The sequence below is a fragment of the Magnolia sinica genome, chromosome 13 (assembly GCF_029962835.1).
Source record: "Magnolia sinica isolate HGM2019 chromosome 13, MsV1, whole genome shotgun sequence".
Taxonomy (NCBI): Eukaryota; Viridiplantae; Streptophyta; class Magnoliopsida; order Magnoliales; family Magnoliaceae; genus Magnolia; species Magnolia sinica.
In genome coordinates, this window is record NC_080585.1 from 82172538 (window position 1) to 82193703 (window position 21166).

At 42.0% G+C, this 21166-nt stretch overlaps 1 protein-coding gene across 3 annotated transcripts in view; it reads right to left on the reverse strand.

The window, feature by feature from the left end:
- LOC131223920 (shewanella-like protein phosphatase 1) overlaps positions 1–21166 on the reverse strand; it is a 90742-nt gene that overhangs the window by 41622 nt on the left and 27954 nt on the right. For all 3 annotated transcript variants that reach the window (XM_058219500.1, XM_058219501.1, XM_058219499.1), the window contains exons 4-8: positions 13702–13914; positions 12062–12197; positions 2730–2902; positions 1820–1908; positions 1221–1290 (exon numbers count right to left, since the gene is read on the reverse strand). In XM_058219500.1, the coding sequence (XP_058075483.1) occupies positions 1221–1290; positions 1820–1908; positions 2730–2902; positions 12062–12197; positions 13702–13914 (681 nt within the window). The remainder of the gene's footprint in view (positions 1–1220; positions 1291–1819; positions 1909–2729; positions 2903–12061; positions 12198–13701; positions 13915–21166) is intronic.

Below are 21166 nucleotides of genomic sequence, written 5' to 3' on the forward strand. Positions count from 1 at the left end.
CTCCATAACATTGAAAAAAAAAAATCCAAAAAACTGTATCTACCCCAAAACAGGCCATTACAGGGCTATTACGGCCTTTACAGGGGGCTTAACGGTGCTTACTAGTCATTTTTTCCATAACGATTGTTACGACCTCATAACATGTAACGATTGCAACTGTTACCTTCATGTAACGGCTTTTATGGCACACCATGGTGCCTACCTTAGATCCATATAAGCCACGGACTGTGACAAAAGCTCCATAGCTAATGGGGAAAGACCGGTTTATCCCTGTATGCAGGCTCTCCCAAGCGAGACCTCCCTGTGGGCAACCCCCACTTCGCACGGATCCCCAAATCGCATGGTCCCACAGTGGACCCCACCTCGTGACCATTCTACATCTCACAGATCCCACCTCGTGGGCCACCCCACCCTAATGTGGAGATATGATGCATCATTGGAATCACACCAACATGCTCCCGCATCATCCACCCACGCTGGTGAGGAGACTCGAACACTGGGCTCCCACTCTGATACCACTTTGATAGCAGACAACCAGCCAACGCACCAAAAACTCCAAAGCTAATGGGAATGACCGATTTATCCCTATATGTAGGCTCTCCCAAGCAAACTCAGACAAGACCTCCCCATGGGCAACCCCCACTTCACGCGGTCCCACATGGGCCCACCTCATGGCCATTCTGCATCTCATAGACCCCACCCCAGCATGGAGATATGGTGAATCCTTGGAATCACACCAACACACTCCCGCATCAGCTTCTGAATGTATTGCTTGTGTTTTCATACGTCTTCTTACATTTATAACTTATATAAACCTTGAATATATTTACATCAGTCTAGTCAAACAATGTACAGCTTAGGACCCTATACAAAGGAAACCTATTATGGGCAGTGGTGTTTTTTTTTTTTTTTTTTTTTTTTTTTTTTTTGTGATATTATGATTTAAAAGTGTATATTAATGTCCTTTTTAACAATCCCTGAAGATTCATTGAAAAATTTGATCAATTTCCCAATTTTTCCCCATGTTTCCTAAAAGGTGAGATAAATTCCCCAATATGATCAATATAATCCCATGCGATAACTGATACATACCCATATCCCAAGGGTGCAATACGTAATGCAATACCGATATGGTAAACACTGCTTCTACACACCCAAAAGTATAATAAATACGTCCAAGATGGCATACTTAAGGTAGGTTCAAATGAAATATAATGTACCTCTGGTCTTGAATTCAGGACACCACTGGACATTCCAACATCAATTCGCCATATGCCATGGTTACATTTGCTACAGCACAATACCCAAAACCAAGTTAGTCTGGATTACAAATGCAAAGGCTACGTACAATGGTTAAAACTTAAAATCAATAGATGTTAAATGCTCAATAAACAATTGCTCAGCCTGATAAACTCCAAATGCAAATGGTCCACCTATGGCATTCCAAACATTCATATAGTGGGCCCCATGATGGATTGGAGATACCCAAAGTATATCCCAATTGGAGGACCCTAGACCCTGCTAGAATGAAGGGTACCGGTTGTATTACCATTTTCATTGGATGGCTGGTAACCTCAAATAGAGGAGACATTAGGGTGCGGCCTATCATTAGCAAGGCCCACCAGATCAATTGCTTATGTTGGAGAAATGTGGAACCTGCCTGTTACTCTACTGTATCTAACAAAAGAACCCCTTCTGTTTCAATTGAGCATCATATAGTACCTCTTTAAACAAAATCTAAGAAAAAGGAACAAAACCCGCAGCTAATATCAGTAGTTTCCAAAAGGAAAAATTCCACAAAACAAGAAGGTAGACCTACCAATTTATACCTTCAGGTTGAGGAGTGTGGCCAACTACCATCCCCTTGGCACCTACTGCTTCTAGTGTCTCTTCAAGAATGGAACATATCTGATGAGAATAGGATATGCATTCAGGTCAGGGTGCCCTAGAGTGTGGTAACATAATAAGTTCAGCATTTGAACTATCAACTGCTAAAAAGCATAGAAGGTCCTTAGATCCCTGTCATTTACTTTTGAGGTTATCTACCAGAGCACTGAAGGGACCAGAACTCATTTGAGCAATTAAGCATCCCCAGAAATTGGACACGTGGCACACTGGCCATGATCCTGACTGTTCAAAGGATACCCTCCTTCAATCAGCCAAAATTGAAAAAATATTACAGTGTGGATGACCTCAATCTTGTACTGATGACTTACAAACTGAAAATATAGGACATTGACAACAGTCAGCATGGAACAGGACTGTGTGGATGACCTCAATCTTGTAATGATGACTTACAAACTGAAAATATAGGACATTGACAACAGTCAGCATGGAATGGGAAAGGTCCAAAGTCATCTGGATAAGATTGGCCACTCCATACCAACCTGAGAACAGTGGTCCACCCATGGTGGGCCCATCTGTTGAATGGTTCAGATAATGTATCATAATGCCATTTGTCCAAGTTTATTCAAATGGATATGGTCATCCAGTCCATGAAATCTGTGGATAGTGGTCCACCCATGGTTGGGCCCATCTAATTAAATGTCATGATAATGTATCATAATGAAGCAATGCAATCTGCGGAAATGCGCTATGCTTGGGTTAGATTAGAGGACAGATTATTCAGGAACGAATCCCTGGAGTAATAATGTAAAAACTTTAACATTTGAACAACCAAATAAATAGAGCCTCTCAATCCTTTCTTAAGCAGCGGCAGAAGTACTCACCTGGCAACGCCGATAGTCCATATCAACAGTATCTCTTGAATACAAGCGATTCCAAACAACACTATCATAACCTCTAGTAGCTGTGAAAGGAATTTCAGGACTATTGCTATTCTCACTGAACCCCCGCATCCAATTGGACACTTCCCTGTTCATCCTCTCTATGCCATATGCAACTGTGTAAGTAACAGCACTTTAATCAGGCAGTGAAAAGGAAATCATAGGAAAATTCTCTATAGGTAACAAGAACCTTAATCAAGAAACAAACAATAACAAAATCCATAAGGTGGTCTTTTTCATTCAACTTACTCCAGTGCTACATTTTATATACTAGAAACTAGAAGGCAGATGCTCATGAAATATTCATCATTTGGAAGTAGTTTTTGGTTGTTCTGGAAAGAAAAAACCTACCCCTCGCAGTAAGGAAAGCTCGCAGGCTAAAAGTATTTACGACCCAAAGGAATTCAATAAGCATGAAAGAGTTCAACATAATCTTTTTTTAGTGAGACTGATATACTTTACTACTAAACATTCAAATACAAAAATGAAGATGTCAAAAATATCAAGTTATAACATTCAAATACGAAAATGAAGATGTCAAAAATATTAACTATAACTTATATCATAGAGCTAGTATTATCTGCTAGCACATGATGTCAAACTACTAATGCATCTAAGACAGGGTATCAATCTTGATAACTTCAGAACTTATATGTATCATTTGCCAATACCAAGCCAATCCAAAGTATCTTGGATAAGGCTTAGATGATGATGATTATTTGTGCCAATACATGTTACGAGCTAGGTCCTTTTAATGGACTAGTATTATTAGATACAACTTAGTATTGCCCAACTTGTATCAATTTTAGTAAGAGCCAGGATGGATCAGACCACTGGTACTCATCTCCAACCCATCATGACTTAGGACAAGTTAGTCCAGATCAGGATGAGTCTATTGAGAATGCTTTTCTTTTTTTGATATATATGTGTAATAGTGTTGTATACTACTATGGAGTATGTTTGTGATAGAGCTTGAAGCCCTAACACAAACACCACCACACAAACGCCCCCCCCCCCCCTCTTTTCCTTCTTCCCTTACTACAAGTTGATCGGCGCCATCGGAGCCTACTAACGTCAGCAACCGTACAGATATTGTCAGCACTGTACAATCTGTATGAGTCATCTTTCAATGTGAAGAACATCGTTTGAAGCAGCTCGATTTTAGGAGATTTATGGTGATTTTTGCAGAATTTTTGGAGGCCATTTGAAGTATGTTTGGACCGATTTTCTCATTCGACAGAAAATCCTCAAATTGCGATGTTTTCATGATTCCTCTCAAATCGGTAGATGTTTCCTTAATTTTTCTCCATAGTGGGGGTCGGATTCATGGTCCCTTATGATCCATGGAGTTTTTCCTTCATCTTGGGAGTATTTGAGAGAACATGGAGCCAAAATGGAGTCTGGTTGTACCATTTTTGGGGCCTAGGGCCTGTAGTTATACACCAAATCTCTCGGTGTATGTCTGAACTAGTGATCTAGTGCATTGGTTGGCTTCCTTGCCTGATTCAGATCTAGTTTTGTGTGTGGAGCTGCTTCTTGTTCTTTCATTGGGGCATAAAACCTTCTTTTTGGACATAGGGTACTTTTCTGGAATCCAAATTTGTGCAAATCTGAAGTGCATTCTCGTGTGAGCTCTAGTGTAGCTGTTGTGGTCCTGCTGTGTGTTGCCAGGCCCCTATGGAAGACAAAAACTCTTTTGTATCTGGAGTCGGATCATTAGAATCACATCCCTTGTTGATTAGGCCAGAGAAAGGAGAAGAAGCCCCACGTGATATACTATGCAAGTAGAACTCTAAATTCTGCCCAAGTAAACTATTCCACTACGGAGAAGGAACTCCTAGCCCTAGTATTTTCTTTGGACAAGTTTAGGTCCTACTTGATAGGATTTAAAATTATCATATATACCAATCATGTGGCACTGAAGTAACTTCTTTCTAAAAAGGATGCTAAGCCTCGCTTGTTAAGATGGATCCTTCTACTCCAAGAATTTGACATTGAAATAAGAGGCAAGAAAAGAGCAGAGAATGTAGTGGTTGACCATCTCTCACGACTTGTCTTATCGGATTCCATTGAGACGACATCGATTAATCACATGTTCCCTGACAAACAACTTTTTAAAATCTCTCAATTACCTTGGTTCGCTGACATTGCAAATTATCTTGCTACATGTATCATGCCAATTCATTGGACTGCGCAAGATAATAAGAAGTTCTACACCGAGGTGCGCAAGTTTATCTGGGATGATCCGTACCTATCCAAAGTCTTTGAAGTTGCGTGTGATGCGCCGAGTGTTGATATAGGTGCAGTACTAAGCCAAGAAGGATATCCAATAGCTTATTTTAGTGAGAAACTAAATAAAGCTAAACAACGGTATTTCACTTATGACAAAGAGTTATATGTGGTTGTTCAATCCTTACGCCATTAGCGTCATTATTTGTTACCATAAGAATTAGTCTTATTCTCTAATCATGAGGTTTTGCGTTACCTCAATTCCCAAGAGAAACTAAACCCTAGGCATGCTAAATGGGTTCAATTTCTTCAGGAATACACTTCCGTTCTCAAACACAAGGCCGAGGATCGAGAATAAACCAACCAATGCTCATAGTCGTCAAGTGGTGCTACTTTAGAGTATGAGTGTTGAAGTGGCTGGGTTTGATTAACTAAAGGGAGAGTATCATGTGTGCCTAGATTTTGGAGAGTTATGTGTCACTAGGGATGGTCAGTTGAGAGACGATCGCTGGTTTGTCATCATGGATGACTTCCTATTTAAGGGTGACAAACTCTGCATCCCCCGTACGTCCCTCCGCGATTTTCTAGTTTGGGAGCTTCATGCTGGAGGAGTAGCTGGTCATTTTTGGGAGGGACAAAACCATTGCCCTTGTGGAAGATCGATTCTACTGGCCGATTATCAAGCGAGACGTAGCCAAGATCATTGGGCAGTGCAGGACTTGTCAACTGGCAAAGCAAAAGAGGCAAAATAAGGGATTGTATACGCCTTTGCCAGTGCCACATACTCCGTGGCAAGATATCAGCATAGATTTCATGTTAGGCTTATCAAAGACTATCAAGAAACATGATTCCATCTTTGTTGTAATTGATCGTTTTTCCAAGATGACCCACTTCATTCCGTGCTCTAAAACACTAGACACCTCCAATATTGCAAAACTTTTTTTTGGGAGGTGGTACGCTTACATGGTCTACCTAAGACCATAGTGTTTGACAGTGATGTGCACTTTATGAACTATTTTTGGAAGACACCGTGGCACATGATGGGGACGAGGCTTCAATTCTCGTAAACCTATCATCCCCAGACAGACAGACAAACTTAGGTCGTAAATAGGAGTCTTGGAAATCTGCTTAGATGCCTTGTGAGAGATCACATCAAGACTTGGGATACCGTTTTACCTATAGCTGAGTTAGCATATAACAGTTTCGTCAATAGGTTAATAAACATGAGTTCATTTGAGGTTGTGCATGGATATAAACCTAGGAAGCCTATAGATCACATACCCATGTCAGTGTCCCACAGGCCCTCAGAGTCTACACATGCATTTGCACACCACATTCATGACTTGCATGGTGAGATCATAAAGCAAAATAACCTAAGTAATGAGAAGTATAAAGTACTTGCTGATTCTCATCGCAGATTTCAAGAATTTCAAAGAGCATATGTGATGGTTCATATAAGCCTGAATAGTTTCCACAATGAGCTGTTAAGAAATTGCAAGTACGTAGTGCAAGACCATACAAAATACTAAAGAAATTGGGTATTAATGCGTATGTAGTAGACCTTCCACCTACCATGAGAATTAGTTTTACTTTCAATGTGGAAGAACTAGTATAGTATAAGGGTTCTACTACATCACCTTGTAGCCCGTATTGAGACCCACACAAACCCTGATAGTAGTTATCCTGACCTATTCCCTAATCCGTGGCCTTTACCCGATCCATCGTCCCAACCCTTGCTACCCATACCTTCTTTACCTGCTAGAAGCAAGAAAATTGAAGACATCGGATAAACAAGTGGTCTCCACCCGTCACAGAGGATTCCAGAAATTCCTTGTCAAGTGGAGAAATAAGCGTGCTTCCGACATGTAAATCACAAATGCAAATCTTCAGCAACTTGACCCGGATATTCTACAGAAGCATCGCAATTTTATTTCACCAGAGGCGAAATCTTCTCAGCCGGGGAGAGTTGATGAGGACATTTGACCATTCAGAGTGTACCAACGAAGGAGGATAGCGACGCAGCCTTCTTTGTGGCTAGACGAGTGTTACATGGGGTCCAAGGGGTCCAAATCGCATCCCTAACCATCATAGAAGACCTCATGTACATGGTTTGTGTATCTTTGAAGACCTCACGCTGGGAAGATGCACGTAGGTTGCGTATTGTGGAGTTCTAGACCGTTAGATCGAGTGCACGCGTCGATCAAACCGTTGGATCGTGCGTATCTAGCTGTGTTACCCACCTTCGATCCTGGATACTTTAGGACTTGGGTGTCTTAGTTTTTATTTATTACTTTATTAGGATTTAGTTTATTTTGCGGTTTTATTTTGTTTTATGCATTAAATGACATATTGTAGATATTATGGGGTTTTTTAAGAAATCTTTTCTGAGAGCGTCTTTTTGTACGAACAAATTTCTAAGACTATAAAAGAATGGGGGGTTGTAGAGCTCTCCATGCTATTGCTTCTCAAAAACTTTAAAGTTTCTCTTTTTTCTTCATGTTATTTGAAGGGTTCTCCATGTGATTTGAAGAATAGGATTAGTGAGAGGCCATTCCTATTCGACGGAGATGCAAGGCTTCCACTTGCCTTCCATAGTCTTCCCTTTTCTCCAACAAAAAGATATTTCTTTTAAGTTTTCATCTTTTCTACTTCCCCCTTTTTTCCAAAATCCCTTCCTCTCTTTACATCCTCCCATATAAACCCAACCCTTGAAATGCCAAACCCTAGCCAAAATAACCCACACATGTGATCGTACGACCACATGTGTGAACCCCTATAGCTGGTCATATGGCCCACCCTTCGTCCCTTTGATTCCTTCTTGCTTCCACATCAAAAACCCCTTGAATCCCATTCATTAATCCTAACCTAAACCCTAAATCCCTAAATATCCAAGTTTCCCTAAATCACCTAAACCCTAGATTCTCAAGTTCCCTAATTGGCCCTAAATTCCAAACTTCCAACCATCCAAATTTCCAATTCCCTTGTATTAAGACCCGATGCCTCAAATCCCTTTACCAATTAAGCAACCTAAGCCTTAACTTCACTTTTCCCCAAATCCCATGAACCTTAGGTTGGCCTAAACCCTAATTGAGCAAACCCTAGGTAGTATTAGCTATCCCTTTTTGAAATTAAACTAATTCCTATGCTACTTGGATGTTCCTACATCCATATGATCCCATCTTTTAGTATTTCATGGTCATGCATTGCGTAGTTTGATATATGTAGCCTAAACCTCTCATAGTTACATGCTTGATTGTTGATATATTTGATGATTTAGCGTAGTTTGTGAATTTTGATATTTAGATTAAGTTGTTGATTGATCTCGCTTAATTATTTAGCCACATGCATGCGTCTTGCATCACGAAGTCAAAAGATAGTTCCAAATGGGTACTCCCGCTGCAGTGATTGAGTACCATCAAGAGGGCTTATCGGGCCATTTCTCTCACAACATTCCAGCCGCTTTCATGCTTCACTAGTTAAGATCAGCAGTAATCGCAAATAAGGCCTCAATGCTTCCCCACATACCTTCCTAAAATGTTCTCATCCAGGCAAGTTCTTCATGGAACACAGCTTCCTCATTTATTTCAGCTAAGTAGGGCTTTCTATCAGCCGCTCAATCGGGGTAGTAGAATGAGCATCTCTGTTTTGCACCTCCAACATCTAACCATGGGGCTAGCTCACTACAATTAGATCGAACAAAAGCATATTTGTCAGCATCCGACTCCGCGGAATAGGGTGTGTCAATAGGAGAATGATTGATCTACTCATAAAGAGAGATGGTGGATGTTGTTGTGTAATCAAATCAAGTAATTAGCAAAGTTGTTAGTGTATCGCTTTTGACTACCTCAAGGAATTGGGAAGTTCCTAAAGAACTACACAAGGGTCCTCATTGGCTTAGAGATAGGTTATGACTCAATATTAAGTTTATAGAGCTAGTGTCCATGCACAAACACCAAGAGTAGGCATTAGGGTCCCACCGGGCATGCTAGAGTTCGCACTTTCCTTTCACTCAAGTGGCGGGGATGGAGAGTGCCAAGAACGTTGCATGCTTATGCTTGGTGCCAAAGGGGCTAGACTACATAAGTGCAAATATATTATATTGCAAACCCTGCCCAAAGGTATGTTCTCTAGAGAGTGTCAGTGTATAGTGTGTGTGGTTAGTGTGTGGTTAGTGGCTCTTTTAATGTAAGTGCATGTGCACACTTTCTTCTTCTCCTGTGGTGTACTATATGCTCTATTCTAATAAAACATTGTGTGTTAGGGCATGTTGGCTTACCCACAACATTTCCCCAAACTCTCCTCTTTCTTCTTCTTCTCTCTCACTCTTCTCCTCTTTTCTCCACACTATAATCATCAAATCATCTTCTACTTGGTATCAAAGAATAGATCTAGGCATTCCGCATACACCAAGTTGAGAGGCGACACGTCACCTTGTTGACGTCAGCAGTCGTATGGCTGACGTCGGCGTTGTATGGACACATGGACCCCATTTAAGCTAAAAATTTAGGGGTTTGGTCGATCTTGATTTTAGAAGATTTGTCATGATATTTTCAGAATTTTTTAGACATTCTTTCATGGTTCTTCACAAGCGGTGACAAATCCTATTTACACTATCCAAGCCAAGGTATTCCGTATTGATAAGGGTGACCATAACAGTTACCACCATTACCTATACGGGTATCGGCCATAATGGCCAATATGAGGGCGTAACGACCGTTACGACCTCCGTAATGATTGAAAATTTTCATTTGCATGAAAAATTCTGAAAAATTATCTAGAAAATTAAGAATAATGTAAATATTTCAAATATGCATTTTTATTTTTATTTTTGTTTTGAACATGTTTACGGTAGTGTAACCGTCCACTCTTTGGTAAGTGTTGTATCGGGCAGTCAAGTGAATTGTTTGATATGATTATGTCTCTAATGTTTACACATTACAATCAAGCATTAGAACTAGAAATCAGAAAAAAGCATAAATACTACTTTTTCAAATTATTTTTTTTTAAGGCCCTCGTAGATTCTATTCACTCAAATAACTTCAATCCACAATTTTAATCTTAAAAAATATAGTAAGAGTGGTCGAAATCTGTTGTAAAATGATATAGGAGAGTTTTTGGAATGAGAAAAGTGAAAAAGAGGAGAAAATTGAATTTAAATAGAAAAAAAAAGTGATCATTTTTCAACCGTTATGGGAGTAACGGTAGTTATGCCCTGTAACGGCCTTTACAGCTACCATAACGGCTGATATGGTATCAAAAAACTAACTGCCCCTTTTCACCCCCATATCGTGTAACGGTCATGGTCGTTACCTATACGTATCGGCCTTTACGGGCATATCGTAACGAATATGGAACACCTTGATCCAAGCTAAATTTTAATAGGTCAAGAGGTCACAAAGGTAAAGGCTTCCTTTGAGTTTGGATGTACAAAGGAAGATACAAAGTGTGTGGGATACAAATGACTTGTTGGGCAGTAACCAATCAAAAACTCTGGGTGAACAAGGCAAGGTACCCTATCCAGAGTTGTGTTAAACAAAAAACTTCCATTCAACCTCACTGGCTTAAGGAGATTAGACAGTTCTTATTCAAGAGGAAAAGACCAAAATAAAGATGACTAAATCGAGTGGTTTGAGATGGTGAATGTACCCTTATCTATATGCCAGGGAATTCACATGGGAAACTCCACACAGGTGCCTATATGGTTGCCCCCACAATGTCCCATCTTATTTATTTTGTTTAGATCAGCCATTAGTGCCCTAATGCCTTCGTCATTAACGCTCGACGCCATTAGTATGCATGAGTCCTAGACTACCAGAAATTTTCTCAGTTACTCCATGTATGAGCGGTGTGGGTTTGGTTGATAAGGTTGTGGAGATATTTGGCATCACGGTCTGCAACAAACATCATGGCGCACAAGAATGAGAAAGGCACAAAGGTCATTTGGGAGGTGAGCCAACAATCTGTGCCTTCACCATCTCTAGTCCCACAAATCAAGGAAAAGATGAGGAATGTCTATCAATACATGGATTGGAACTGATTGAAACTGGCCCTAGCAATTGACTTGTTGACAAGTATATGGGTTGATACTCCAAAGCATGGAGAAGCACACCACCAAGAAGTCCACTGAAATAAGAATATAATCAAAAATTTTGGCCCTTTGATTCATAAAAAGTAACTAAAATTAAGGAAATCATTATAAACACAAATCTTTCATATGAAGCTTATGTTCAAGTAGAGAAAATTAAAGATTTCATGAATAAGACTAAAAGCCAACTGCAACTTCTTCAAAAAGAGAGAGGAAAGAGAAGTTCTATCCAATTTAATCATCACTAGTTGGGAGTTGCAAAACCATGGATGTGCTATTGAAATACCTCTTCAACTAAAACAAAAGGGAAGCGGGTTCATTCTCTCGTTGCCCAAATTGAGCAATAAGAAAAATCACCACTAGTTACTGCCCTTGAAGGTGGCTTTTGGCTAAGAAGCTGTAAACGAGCTTTTGGCTAAGAGGTTGTAATAGAGCTTCATCCAAGTAATTTTGAAACCTCTAATTCCTCAGTGATTAAAAAAAATGTCTTGTGTATAACATAAGGAAGATGAATCAGAAAACTCAATCATTATCAATAAATATTAGTCCTTTCTTTATAAAAATCACTAAGCTGAATTTCAAGGAAAACTTTCAACTTGTTTCATTGATACCAAAGAGAATAAACCCAACCAAATGTGAAGTAAATTTGTATTCCATAAAACCATGGGTCAAAATTATGTACAGCAAGAAGGAAATGGTCAAATAGCCCTTCGGATATTACATACCATTAAAACGTTGAAAAGGTAAGATAACTAATCTCTCTTTAAAAAAAAAATATATATATTTTATTTTATTTATTTATTTTATTTGGTTGCAGGGGGGGGGGCAGCTTGGGGGCGGGCTTTGAAGTGGAAAAGAATCCCTAAGAGTTCAAACAATCATGAGAAAATTAATTTTACATATTTCCATGTTATTTCCAATAGCCATCAATGTCAATGACTAATCAATTAGACACCATTACCATGATGAGGAAGAAGACCACCATGACAGAACACCCAATCATCAACTTTAAGAACAACAGCATGATGTGCCAATTCGCATGCCAACAAGCCCCCTGGCCTTAAAAGGGATGATCTTGCAATTACCCCCTTTTGCCTCTGTCCTAATATTGGAACAAAATTGTCAGAATAATTATAAATATATGTGAATATAATTTTTTTAAGTACACTATTCCAACTATATATATGGTTTTTTAAATTACACTATTCCGGCTATTAAAATACAAGTTATTATTGCCTGATGCATCGGGACATGATTAACATCAATATGTACCTTGCCTGTAGCTGAAGCTATGGCCCTTGATAGAGTGGAATCGCAGAAAAGGATTCATGTCCCAATTAGTTGGTATAAGGCTTAGATGATGATGATGATGATGACAATGACGATTTGCCTAGTCTGTAGAGTTGGGTCCATGGTCTGATGATCCAGACCATTGATCATATAAGCCATAATTGTGCGGATGCCCAAAATTTTTCGTAAGGTGGAAGAATGTAACATTTCAGTCAGTAAATACAAATAAACAGGACCTGTTTGGGATCGAGCATATGGAAATATGAATTTGGCATATGAATTTGGCAAGTCCATGAACTTGCCAATGACATGTATTTGCCTGGAATTTGGATTTACTGGATCCTGAAACTTTTTGTGTGGTAATCAAGATGCAAATCCATGAAAATGACATCTCTACAATACATTCCTGCTATTTGCCAATAACTTTCCCAAGGAAAACTTTACAAAAACAATTGATTAGTGCAATCAAATCACGTTATTCCATTCCTCTGGTAAATGGTCTTTGACATCAAGTCCATCCGGTGGGCCACACTATTTATGTATCTGCCCGAAATCAGGCCAATCTAATAATCAAGCAGTTCATATTGGTACAAAGAAAATGGACAATTAGAGAGGGAGCAACTGTCCACCGCCTACCTACACATGTGACCACTGACCACCTGATGGTTGGACCAGCTCGGTTTCGGGCAATGGCAGATTCATTGGGTGACCCACCTGATGAACAGTCCAGATCTCACACATGCACATTGGCACATGTGGAAGCAAATGGATGGTAGCAATGAAGGAAGACTTTTTACCTGGCCCTCAAGAATACATGGATTTGTTTGGTTGAGAATCCATGATGACATCCATTCAATGGATTTGGCAAATGCACAAGACCAAATACCTGGCCCTCAAGAATACATGCACGCAAATGCGAGCACGCACCCAGACAAATATCTAGACACATGCACACACACACACACACATATATATATATATATAAAGGGTTCGGAATTTGATCTTCCGATCTAAAATATTTCTGGGGCATTCCCATCCACTATGGAGCCCATAAACGTCCAGACCAAACCATGTACCCTACTTGTATAGACTAATACCCGATATTATATGCATCCTTGGATTGAGGATCAAGTAATTCTTAATAACTTCTAATCTGATGGAAACCATCTTAATCCTTCAATCAATTTAGACTACAAATTCCATAGTAAGGTCTCAAAAAACTTTTAAAATTAATATAAATGAAGGGAGATCTTGAGACAGTCTCTAGGAATAAACAAATAGGAAATGCACCGGAACCAAGTAGTTTGATACCTTCATCAGCTTCCAAGGACCCCAATGACTTTGGGACATCCTCCGTTCTTCTTTCCACCTTTCAGACACATTAATCCAACCAATGAAAGCTTTCTCCCAATCATCATCGAACTCATTCAAGTACTCCATGAAATCTATACATTCTTCAAGTGCCCCAAGATCAACGTATCTAAAATCACCTTCTACATTCATGGTCTCATGATTTCCATTTAGCTAATAAAACATAAAATAACTCTAGATCAATAAGGACACTCGAATTGTATGTAATCACAGAATGTTAAGCACATACACACATAAGAAGCAACTAACCTGCCTAAAATTAATCCACAAATAATCTTAATAAATAAGCATTCAGAGTGTGAAATAACCAATATGCTGTGATGATACTTATCTGTGCACAAGGTCCAATGGCATCTCTCTAGTATGCATCAAGAAAATCCTATTGAATGATACAAAGATAACCATTTTCACAAAATACAGAAGAGTAACCATTTTCACAAAATACAGAAGAGTTCATTAAAGGATCAAATTCAACGCTTGCATTCATGGACTCTCAATCAAGATTCTATCAGGGAAATATACATGTTCCAGACAAGTTAGACTGAGTTCACTTAGACTTACAAAGTTTCAGTGAGTTCTAAACCCGAAAAGATAAAAATTTATTCAAAAAAAAAAAAAAAAGTTTGGGAGATTACCGAATTCTAGTGTAAACAGCTGGTGAAAAGATCAGAAATTCATACTTCGAGATGATGCAAACATTGAATAGTTTGCAAAACCAGACCAGAAATGATGGCATGAGAGAACAGCAATGATAAAACCATTGTTAGAAATATCGGTATCATGTTACGCATCGCATCCTTGAGATATAGATACATATCGGTTATCGAATGGGATATATCGTTTGTATCGGGTAATTTATCGCACTTTTTGGAATACATGGGGACTCATTGGGAAAATGGTTGAATTTTTCAATGAAACTTTAGGGATTGTTAGAAAATACCTTAATACACACTTTTAAATCATAACATATCAAAAAAGAAGTGCACATAATAGGTTCCCTATGTATAGGGTCCTAAGTTATGTGTTGTCTAACTGAACTAATGCAACTATATTCAAATTGAATGCATAACATAGAGTGTATGCGATGACCATTTCATCGAATATTTCCTAAATACTTTGAAATTAGTCTCAATTGACAGCTGGTTAAAGGTAAATTTTGAAAAAAAATAATAAATTTTTTTTTTATTAAATTTAAATTAAAAATGATTTTTATTTTCTGAAAATTGACAAGGACTTAACAAAATCCAGTAGATCAACCCTCATATATGCTTGATTTCATGTTTGGAGTGCAACATTGCAAGCAATTTGAGAAAATTTGGAGAAATTTCGAAATTTTCCCAAATTTCCCCAAATCGGACGGGCTACCTACACTCAAATTTCAAAATTAGAATGTATGTGATGATCATTTCATTAAGTACTCCTAAATACTTTGAAATTAATCTCAATTGACAACTAGTTGAAGGAGATTTTCGAAAAAAAAAAAAAAAAGGAGAACATGAAGCACTAATGGATATTGAAATTAAAGCTCAACTCCATGATTTTTCATGCAAAACATGAAGAACAAATGGATTTATAACCATTTGGCACTCATTTAACATAATTTCGACAAAAAAAAAAAAAAAAAGTGATTGAAAATTGAAAATGCTCACTGAATCAAACATGTGGGATATATTGACACTACCTATGCATTTCATATCGCACAGGTGGGATACAAGATATATCGTGGGATATATCGGTCGATATCGTTGATATTTAAAACATTGGATAAAACAACATAAAATGATAATTGTTGATGCAGAAATCTGGTCAGCCCTTTTTGGACCCACGTACCTGCACAAGGAACAGGCAAGGAAGACCCTGGCTAGAGCATGGGACCCTCCGATGCCTAAGTTAGTAAAGGAATCTTGGTCTTAGTTAAGTATTAAGGGTTTAGGGCTAAAGATTGTGCGTACCGTTCACCATTAGAGGTGTCTCTATTTATAGCTTAGGAGAGGCGGTAACGTAAAGGAGATCTCCCTATTTAGTAGGTGCTTATTGTAGAGGGATTCGGATTCTGAACGTGTGGAGAATCTCCCAAGATCCTCGGCGAAGATCTCAGGATCCCAAGTTTGTCGTGGATACCTCCAAAGATCTCGGGCGGATCTTTATCGTGATAGGTTCCCTAGATCTTCGATTAGGATTTCGGGCGGATGCAAACAGATCTTGATAGGAGGCGGACTACACTGACCTGAAGTGTGCCGACCTGGGCTGTGCCGACCTAAGTCACGCCGACCTATCTCCTTAGTCGAGCTGTTGAGTTCCACTGAGGTCTGTGGTCCTTTCGGCCTACTGGCGGGACGTCGAGCTCGACCTCATCTCCTCGGCTTCGGAGTCGCTTGTCCGGTTGAGATGCACTGCAGCTCGACCTCATCGTTGTCGTTTTCATTGTCGAGCAAAGGAATGGAGCATTCCTGATGGACTCTGGAGATCTTGGAATCGACGGAGGTGGTGCTCTTGCGGGCATGTTCCTCGGCCACGGACTCTAAGTAGGAAGCGGACTCCCATGGCGACTGAGCTTCTTATTCCTCTACTTCCCTCTCTATTTCTTTGGATAGAGGAGAACGGAAGGGCTTATTATTTGGTTGGTTGGGCGTGTTAGGTTCCGACATGACCTTTTCTCATAGGTCAGTCCATTTTTCCCATAACAGTAAGCCCCCCCCCCCCCCCCCCCACTTTCAAGTTTGCGAAGCAGGCTTGAGAAGCAGGTCGGATCGGTGTTATCCGGGGTGTTGAGTCGGTTCCTCATTAATGTCGATTTTAGGCGGCATGCATAGGATTCGAAGCATCTCTACAGTCATGACACGTGGTACCCAAGACGGTATGCTCACGGCTCAATGTCACATGTGTCGTTAGAGAGCCTTTTCGGTGTCCGACCAGTGGGGTGACGACGCGTGGCGCACGCTTTGGTCATGGAGTCGTACGGCAAATGACGAGGCTCCACGTGTGCGGGTGCAAGTGTCAAGGAGTCGTCCTGGCAGCCGTAATGAATGCGATAGTTAATGTTGGACAGTTGTCTTCGCTATAAAAAGGGGGGAAACCCTAATCGAGCAGGGCTCACTACACGTTGTTACTCTGCCCGTTCGCCCAATTTCCTGCACTTAGACGATTCTCAACATGAACTCCGGCAATCTTCTAGAGACCTTCCCCGGTGAGTTCCGTTATCGTACTCTTGCCCTTCTCCTCTTTTTTCTTCTTTTCTCCAGGGTTTTCCAGCGTTATTTGGGCCCACAACCATGCTGGAAACCTCAAGTCCATGGGAGGGGACCCCCGGTCGTGATGGTGGGGTAGACAACCTTTGCCTCATGTCGAACCCACCATCACCGTTGATGACAATGAGCGACAGGGACTTTCATGTGTCCCATGCGTCGCGGGTCATTGAACGGTCCCCGGCGGAGCAACCAGAGGAGGCAGAGGGGACTTTCCCGACAGCGGAGAAGGCTAGCGAATCCTTGTCGGAGGTGGAAGAAAAAGGGCCAGTTGAATCCGTGATGACGGAGGCGGACCTAGTGAGGATAAGGTCGGGATACCACATTCCAAACTCTGTGGTACTCCGAACTACCTTACCGGGTGAGCTTCCTAACGAACCCCTTGAGGGCAAGGTGGCCATCTTCCAGGTCGCCCTCCAGTGCGGCCTTAGGCTTTCCCTCTAGAGGATAGTGAGGTGAGTACTTGCGCACTTGGCGTTAGCCCTCAGGTAGCTGATCCCAAACGCTTGGATGGCATTGGTGGGGTCGTTCATCCTCTAGTCCAAGCTTGACCAGCCCAAGCTGACCGTGGATGAGTTTCTCCACCTATACCAGGGAAAATCTAACCTTCTTCATGATGGTTGGTATTATTTCTCCTCCTAGCAGGGATTCGGCAAGGCCATAATCACGGACGTCCCGACCTCAAATAAGAATTGGAAGAACAAGTGGTTCTGGGCGTCGGGGGAGTGGGAGGCGCCAAGGATATCCGAGCTACGTTCGTGGGTTTCGACCTCCTTCATTGTGCCAGGTCGGTACATCTGGACTTAGATCTTCCTTTCTTTTTTGTGTTTTGCTCGGTCGTCATCTCCATTCTGACTTGCATTCTTTTCTGGCAATTGTCCCCAAGCACCCCACTGTGTTGGGTGTAGAAGCTCTTGCTGGATTGCTGGAGCTAGGTCGGTGGATGCCGAGTTGAGATCTTAGAGGGAGCTCATCACGCCCGAGCTTCTGCTCAAATCAGGTCTTGATCTAGCTTTGACAGGTATAGCTTTTTCAGTAGGTTGCTCAGGATTTGGCATACTTCGTGGATTTTTGGCTAACCATTTTTGTTGTACAGACATGCCAGAGGCAAGGCCTTCGAAGCGCAAGGCTCCTCCTGCCAAGATTGCCCAGAAGAAGAAAAAGCCAACCTCCAAAAGCAAGGGGAAGGTCGGACCTCCATCCTCTGCGGTCCGAGAGGTCGTGGATGACGTGCCGACCTCGGCTCCTGCTGCCACTGTTTTCAAGGTGGCCGAGGAGGTCGTTGGGTTGGCTTCGCTTGCCGAAGCTCAAGCTGCTGGGGCCCGGGTGGTCGCGGAGATGGCAACTGAACTTCCCTCACCTCAAATGGAGATTCCATCCAGTGGCCACGCCGGAGAAGGGCAAAGGCCTCTTAAGTCGACTCATGCCACGTTAGAGGGACTTTTGCCTTGGGTGGATGGGCACGTCTCTGATGCCGATTTTACGAGTTCGATGGATATGCCGCCGGATAGAGTTCTAGGCCAGGTGGCGAGGCTTTTCTTCAAGGTAGGCTTACCTTACTTGAGATAGCCTTACTTCCTTTCCTTTTTTCTTTGGTCTAATGTTACAATTTTTTGTTGTACGCCCCCTCCTTGCTTAACGTGCGCCACGAGATGTTGCGCCTTCAGGCGGAATGTAAAGAAGCGGAGGTGGCATTAATGCAAAAGGGGGCCGAGGTCGAACAACTTCGCATTGAGGCCGAGCAGTCCCGCGCCAAAGCTGGGCGGCTACGTGATGAGGTCAATCAGTTGCGCTCTCAGAACACTGCCCTGAAATCTCAGGTAGAGGGTTCGGCGGCCGAGCTGGAGGCATCGAAGAATCTCCTTGCCAACACCTTGGAGAGAGGAGCATGGTGGAAGTAGGACCTGATTGGGCTGAAGCGCTCCTTTAATGTGAACATCAAGGAGGCCCAGGCAGCTGTCTCTTCGGCTCGGGCAACGGTTGTGGAGGAGTTTTAAGTCCTCCAAGGAGTATACGGAGGAAAGGGACGCCCTATGTGGCGCCGAGTACAAAAGTGCCTTGAGGACATCAAAGGGCGCATCCCGAGCTTGACCTCTTGGCCTTTGAGGAGGTTGACTCTGATTCTGGGGCGCCTCCAAAGGACTCACCCTCTAAGCAGCCCCCCGCATCATTGTGACTCCTTCCTCTCCCTTTTGTAGATTTGTGGCTTCTTTTTTTTTTTTTTTTTGCAATGTACCCCTCCAAATTATTTTAATGGAAAGATACTCTTTTGTTCATTGCACTGATCGTTTTGAGTGGATCGGTAGGCTTGGGATGGGTATGTCGGTGTTTTATGTCAAGGTTAAGCCCTTAGTCGTTTTTTTATGAATCTATGATTCTTGGTCGAGCACTTCCGTAGATCAGATACTTCTGTATTTTAAGAGTATAGTTCTTACCGCAAATTGTGCGGCCCAAGTAGTGGTGATAGTTCATGGCCCGACCTCTTCTTGAAGGATCGGCACGTCAATGAGGGTTGTTCTTCCTTTGTATTGTAGGAAGCCCTTAGTAGATTTCTAGTAGATGGGTCGTTTGTAAACATGGAAGTAGGGAGCGAACTAGTCCTGACCTTGGGATTTTTATTGCAATGGTTCTAGTATTGTAGACTATACACAACAAGAAAGTAGATTTTTGCGCTCAGGACAAGTCGTCCCTTATGTGTAGTAGATTTTAAGATGCTCGACATTCCACGGATGTGACAGGAGCCGACCTTCCAGGTCCTCAAGTTGATATGATCCTGGTCGGCTCGTGCTTGTTACCACATAGGGTCCTTCCCAATTCGGTCCCAAGGTTCCTGAGCCGGGTTCCTTGGTGTTCTAGAAGGTTCTTCGGAGGACCAGATCTCCAGCCCGGAATCTTCTTATCTTCACTCTATAATTGTAGAAACGGCCGACCTGCTACTACTGAACTGCGACCTTGAGCTGAGCTTGCTCCCTTCTTTCTTCGATAAGGTCAAGATCCAGTGTCATCTGCTCGGCGTTCAGTTGTTCGTCGTAGAAGTGAGTCCGAGCAGTCGGGAGTCCGATCTCAACTGGGATAACGGCCTTAGCACCGAAGGTCAGGGAGGGGTTTTTCATGTGGCCGTTCGGGCAGTAGTCCGATACACCTAGAGGACGTGGGGGAGCTACTCTGCCCATGATCCTTTGGCCTTTTCAAGCTTCGTTCGAAGATGGTTCTTGATGATCTTATTGACTACTTCGACCTGTCCATTAGCCTGCGGGTGTCGGGGTGATGAGTAGACATTCCGGATTCCAAGATTTTCGCACATACCTCAGAATTGCTTGTTGTCGAACTGTTTCTCGTTGTCTGAAATGATCGTGTGGGGGATTCCATACCGGCATATGATATTCTTCCAGACGAAGTCCGTAATTTTCTACTCGGTGATCTTGGTCAGGGACTCAGCCTCGGCCCACTTGGTGAAATAGTCGACTGCGACGACCACAAATTTAGTCTGCCCTTTGCCAATTGGTAAGGGACCGATGATGTCGATTCCCCATTGGGCGAACGGCCATGGCCCGGTCATAGGAGTTAATTGCTCAGGAGGCTGTCGAGTTATCGTCGCGAATCGCTGACACTTGTCACATTTCCGAGTATATTGATGGGTGTCCGCTTGGATGGTTGGCCAAAAGTACCCTTGTCAGATGACTTTGTGGGTGAGGGCCCAGTCGCTGGAATGGTTTTCACAAATGCCTTCATGAATTTCTTTTAAGACGTATTCTGCTTCCCGAGGTCAGAGACATCTGAGGTAGGGGAGGGAGAATCCTGTTTTGTACAGAATGTCCCCGATCATGGTATAGCAAGTTGCTCTCACTTGAAGCCTGTGCGCCTCTAGACGGCTTTCGGGCTGTTTTCTCTCCTTGAGGTAGTCGATTATCGGGTCCATCCAAGTCGGCTCTAAATCTATCGGGAGAAACATACCTGGGTCAGGTTCGCCGATGCTCGATTTGGTTAAAAACTCGATCGGGATTGGTATTGGAATATCATCCTCGGCTGCCGAGGCTAGCTTTGCCAACATGTCTGCTTTAGAGTTTTCTGCTCTGGGGATCAGGCTAATATTGCACCTCGGGAATTTGCTAATCAGCTCTCGAGCTCTTTGCAAATGGGCTTTCATTCGTTGTTTTATG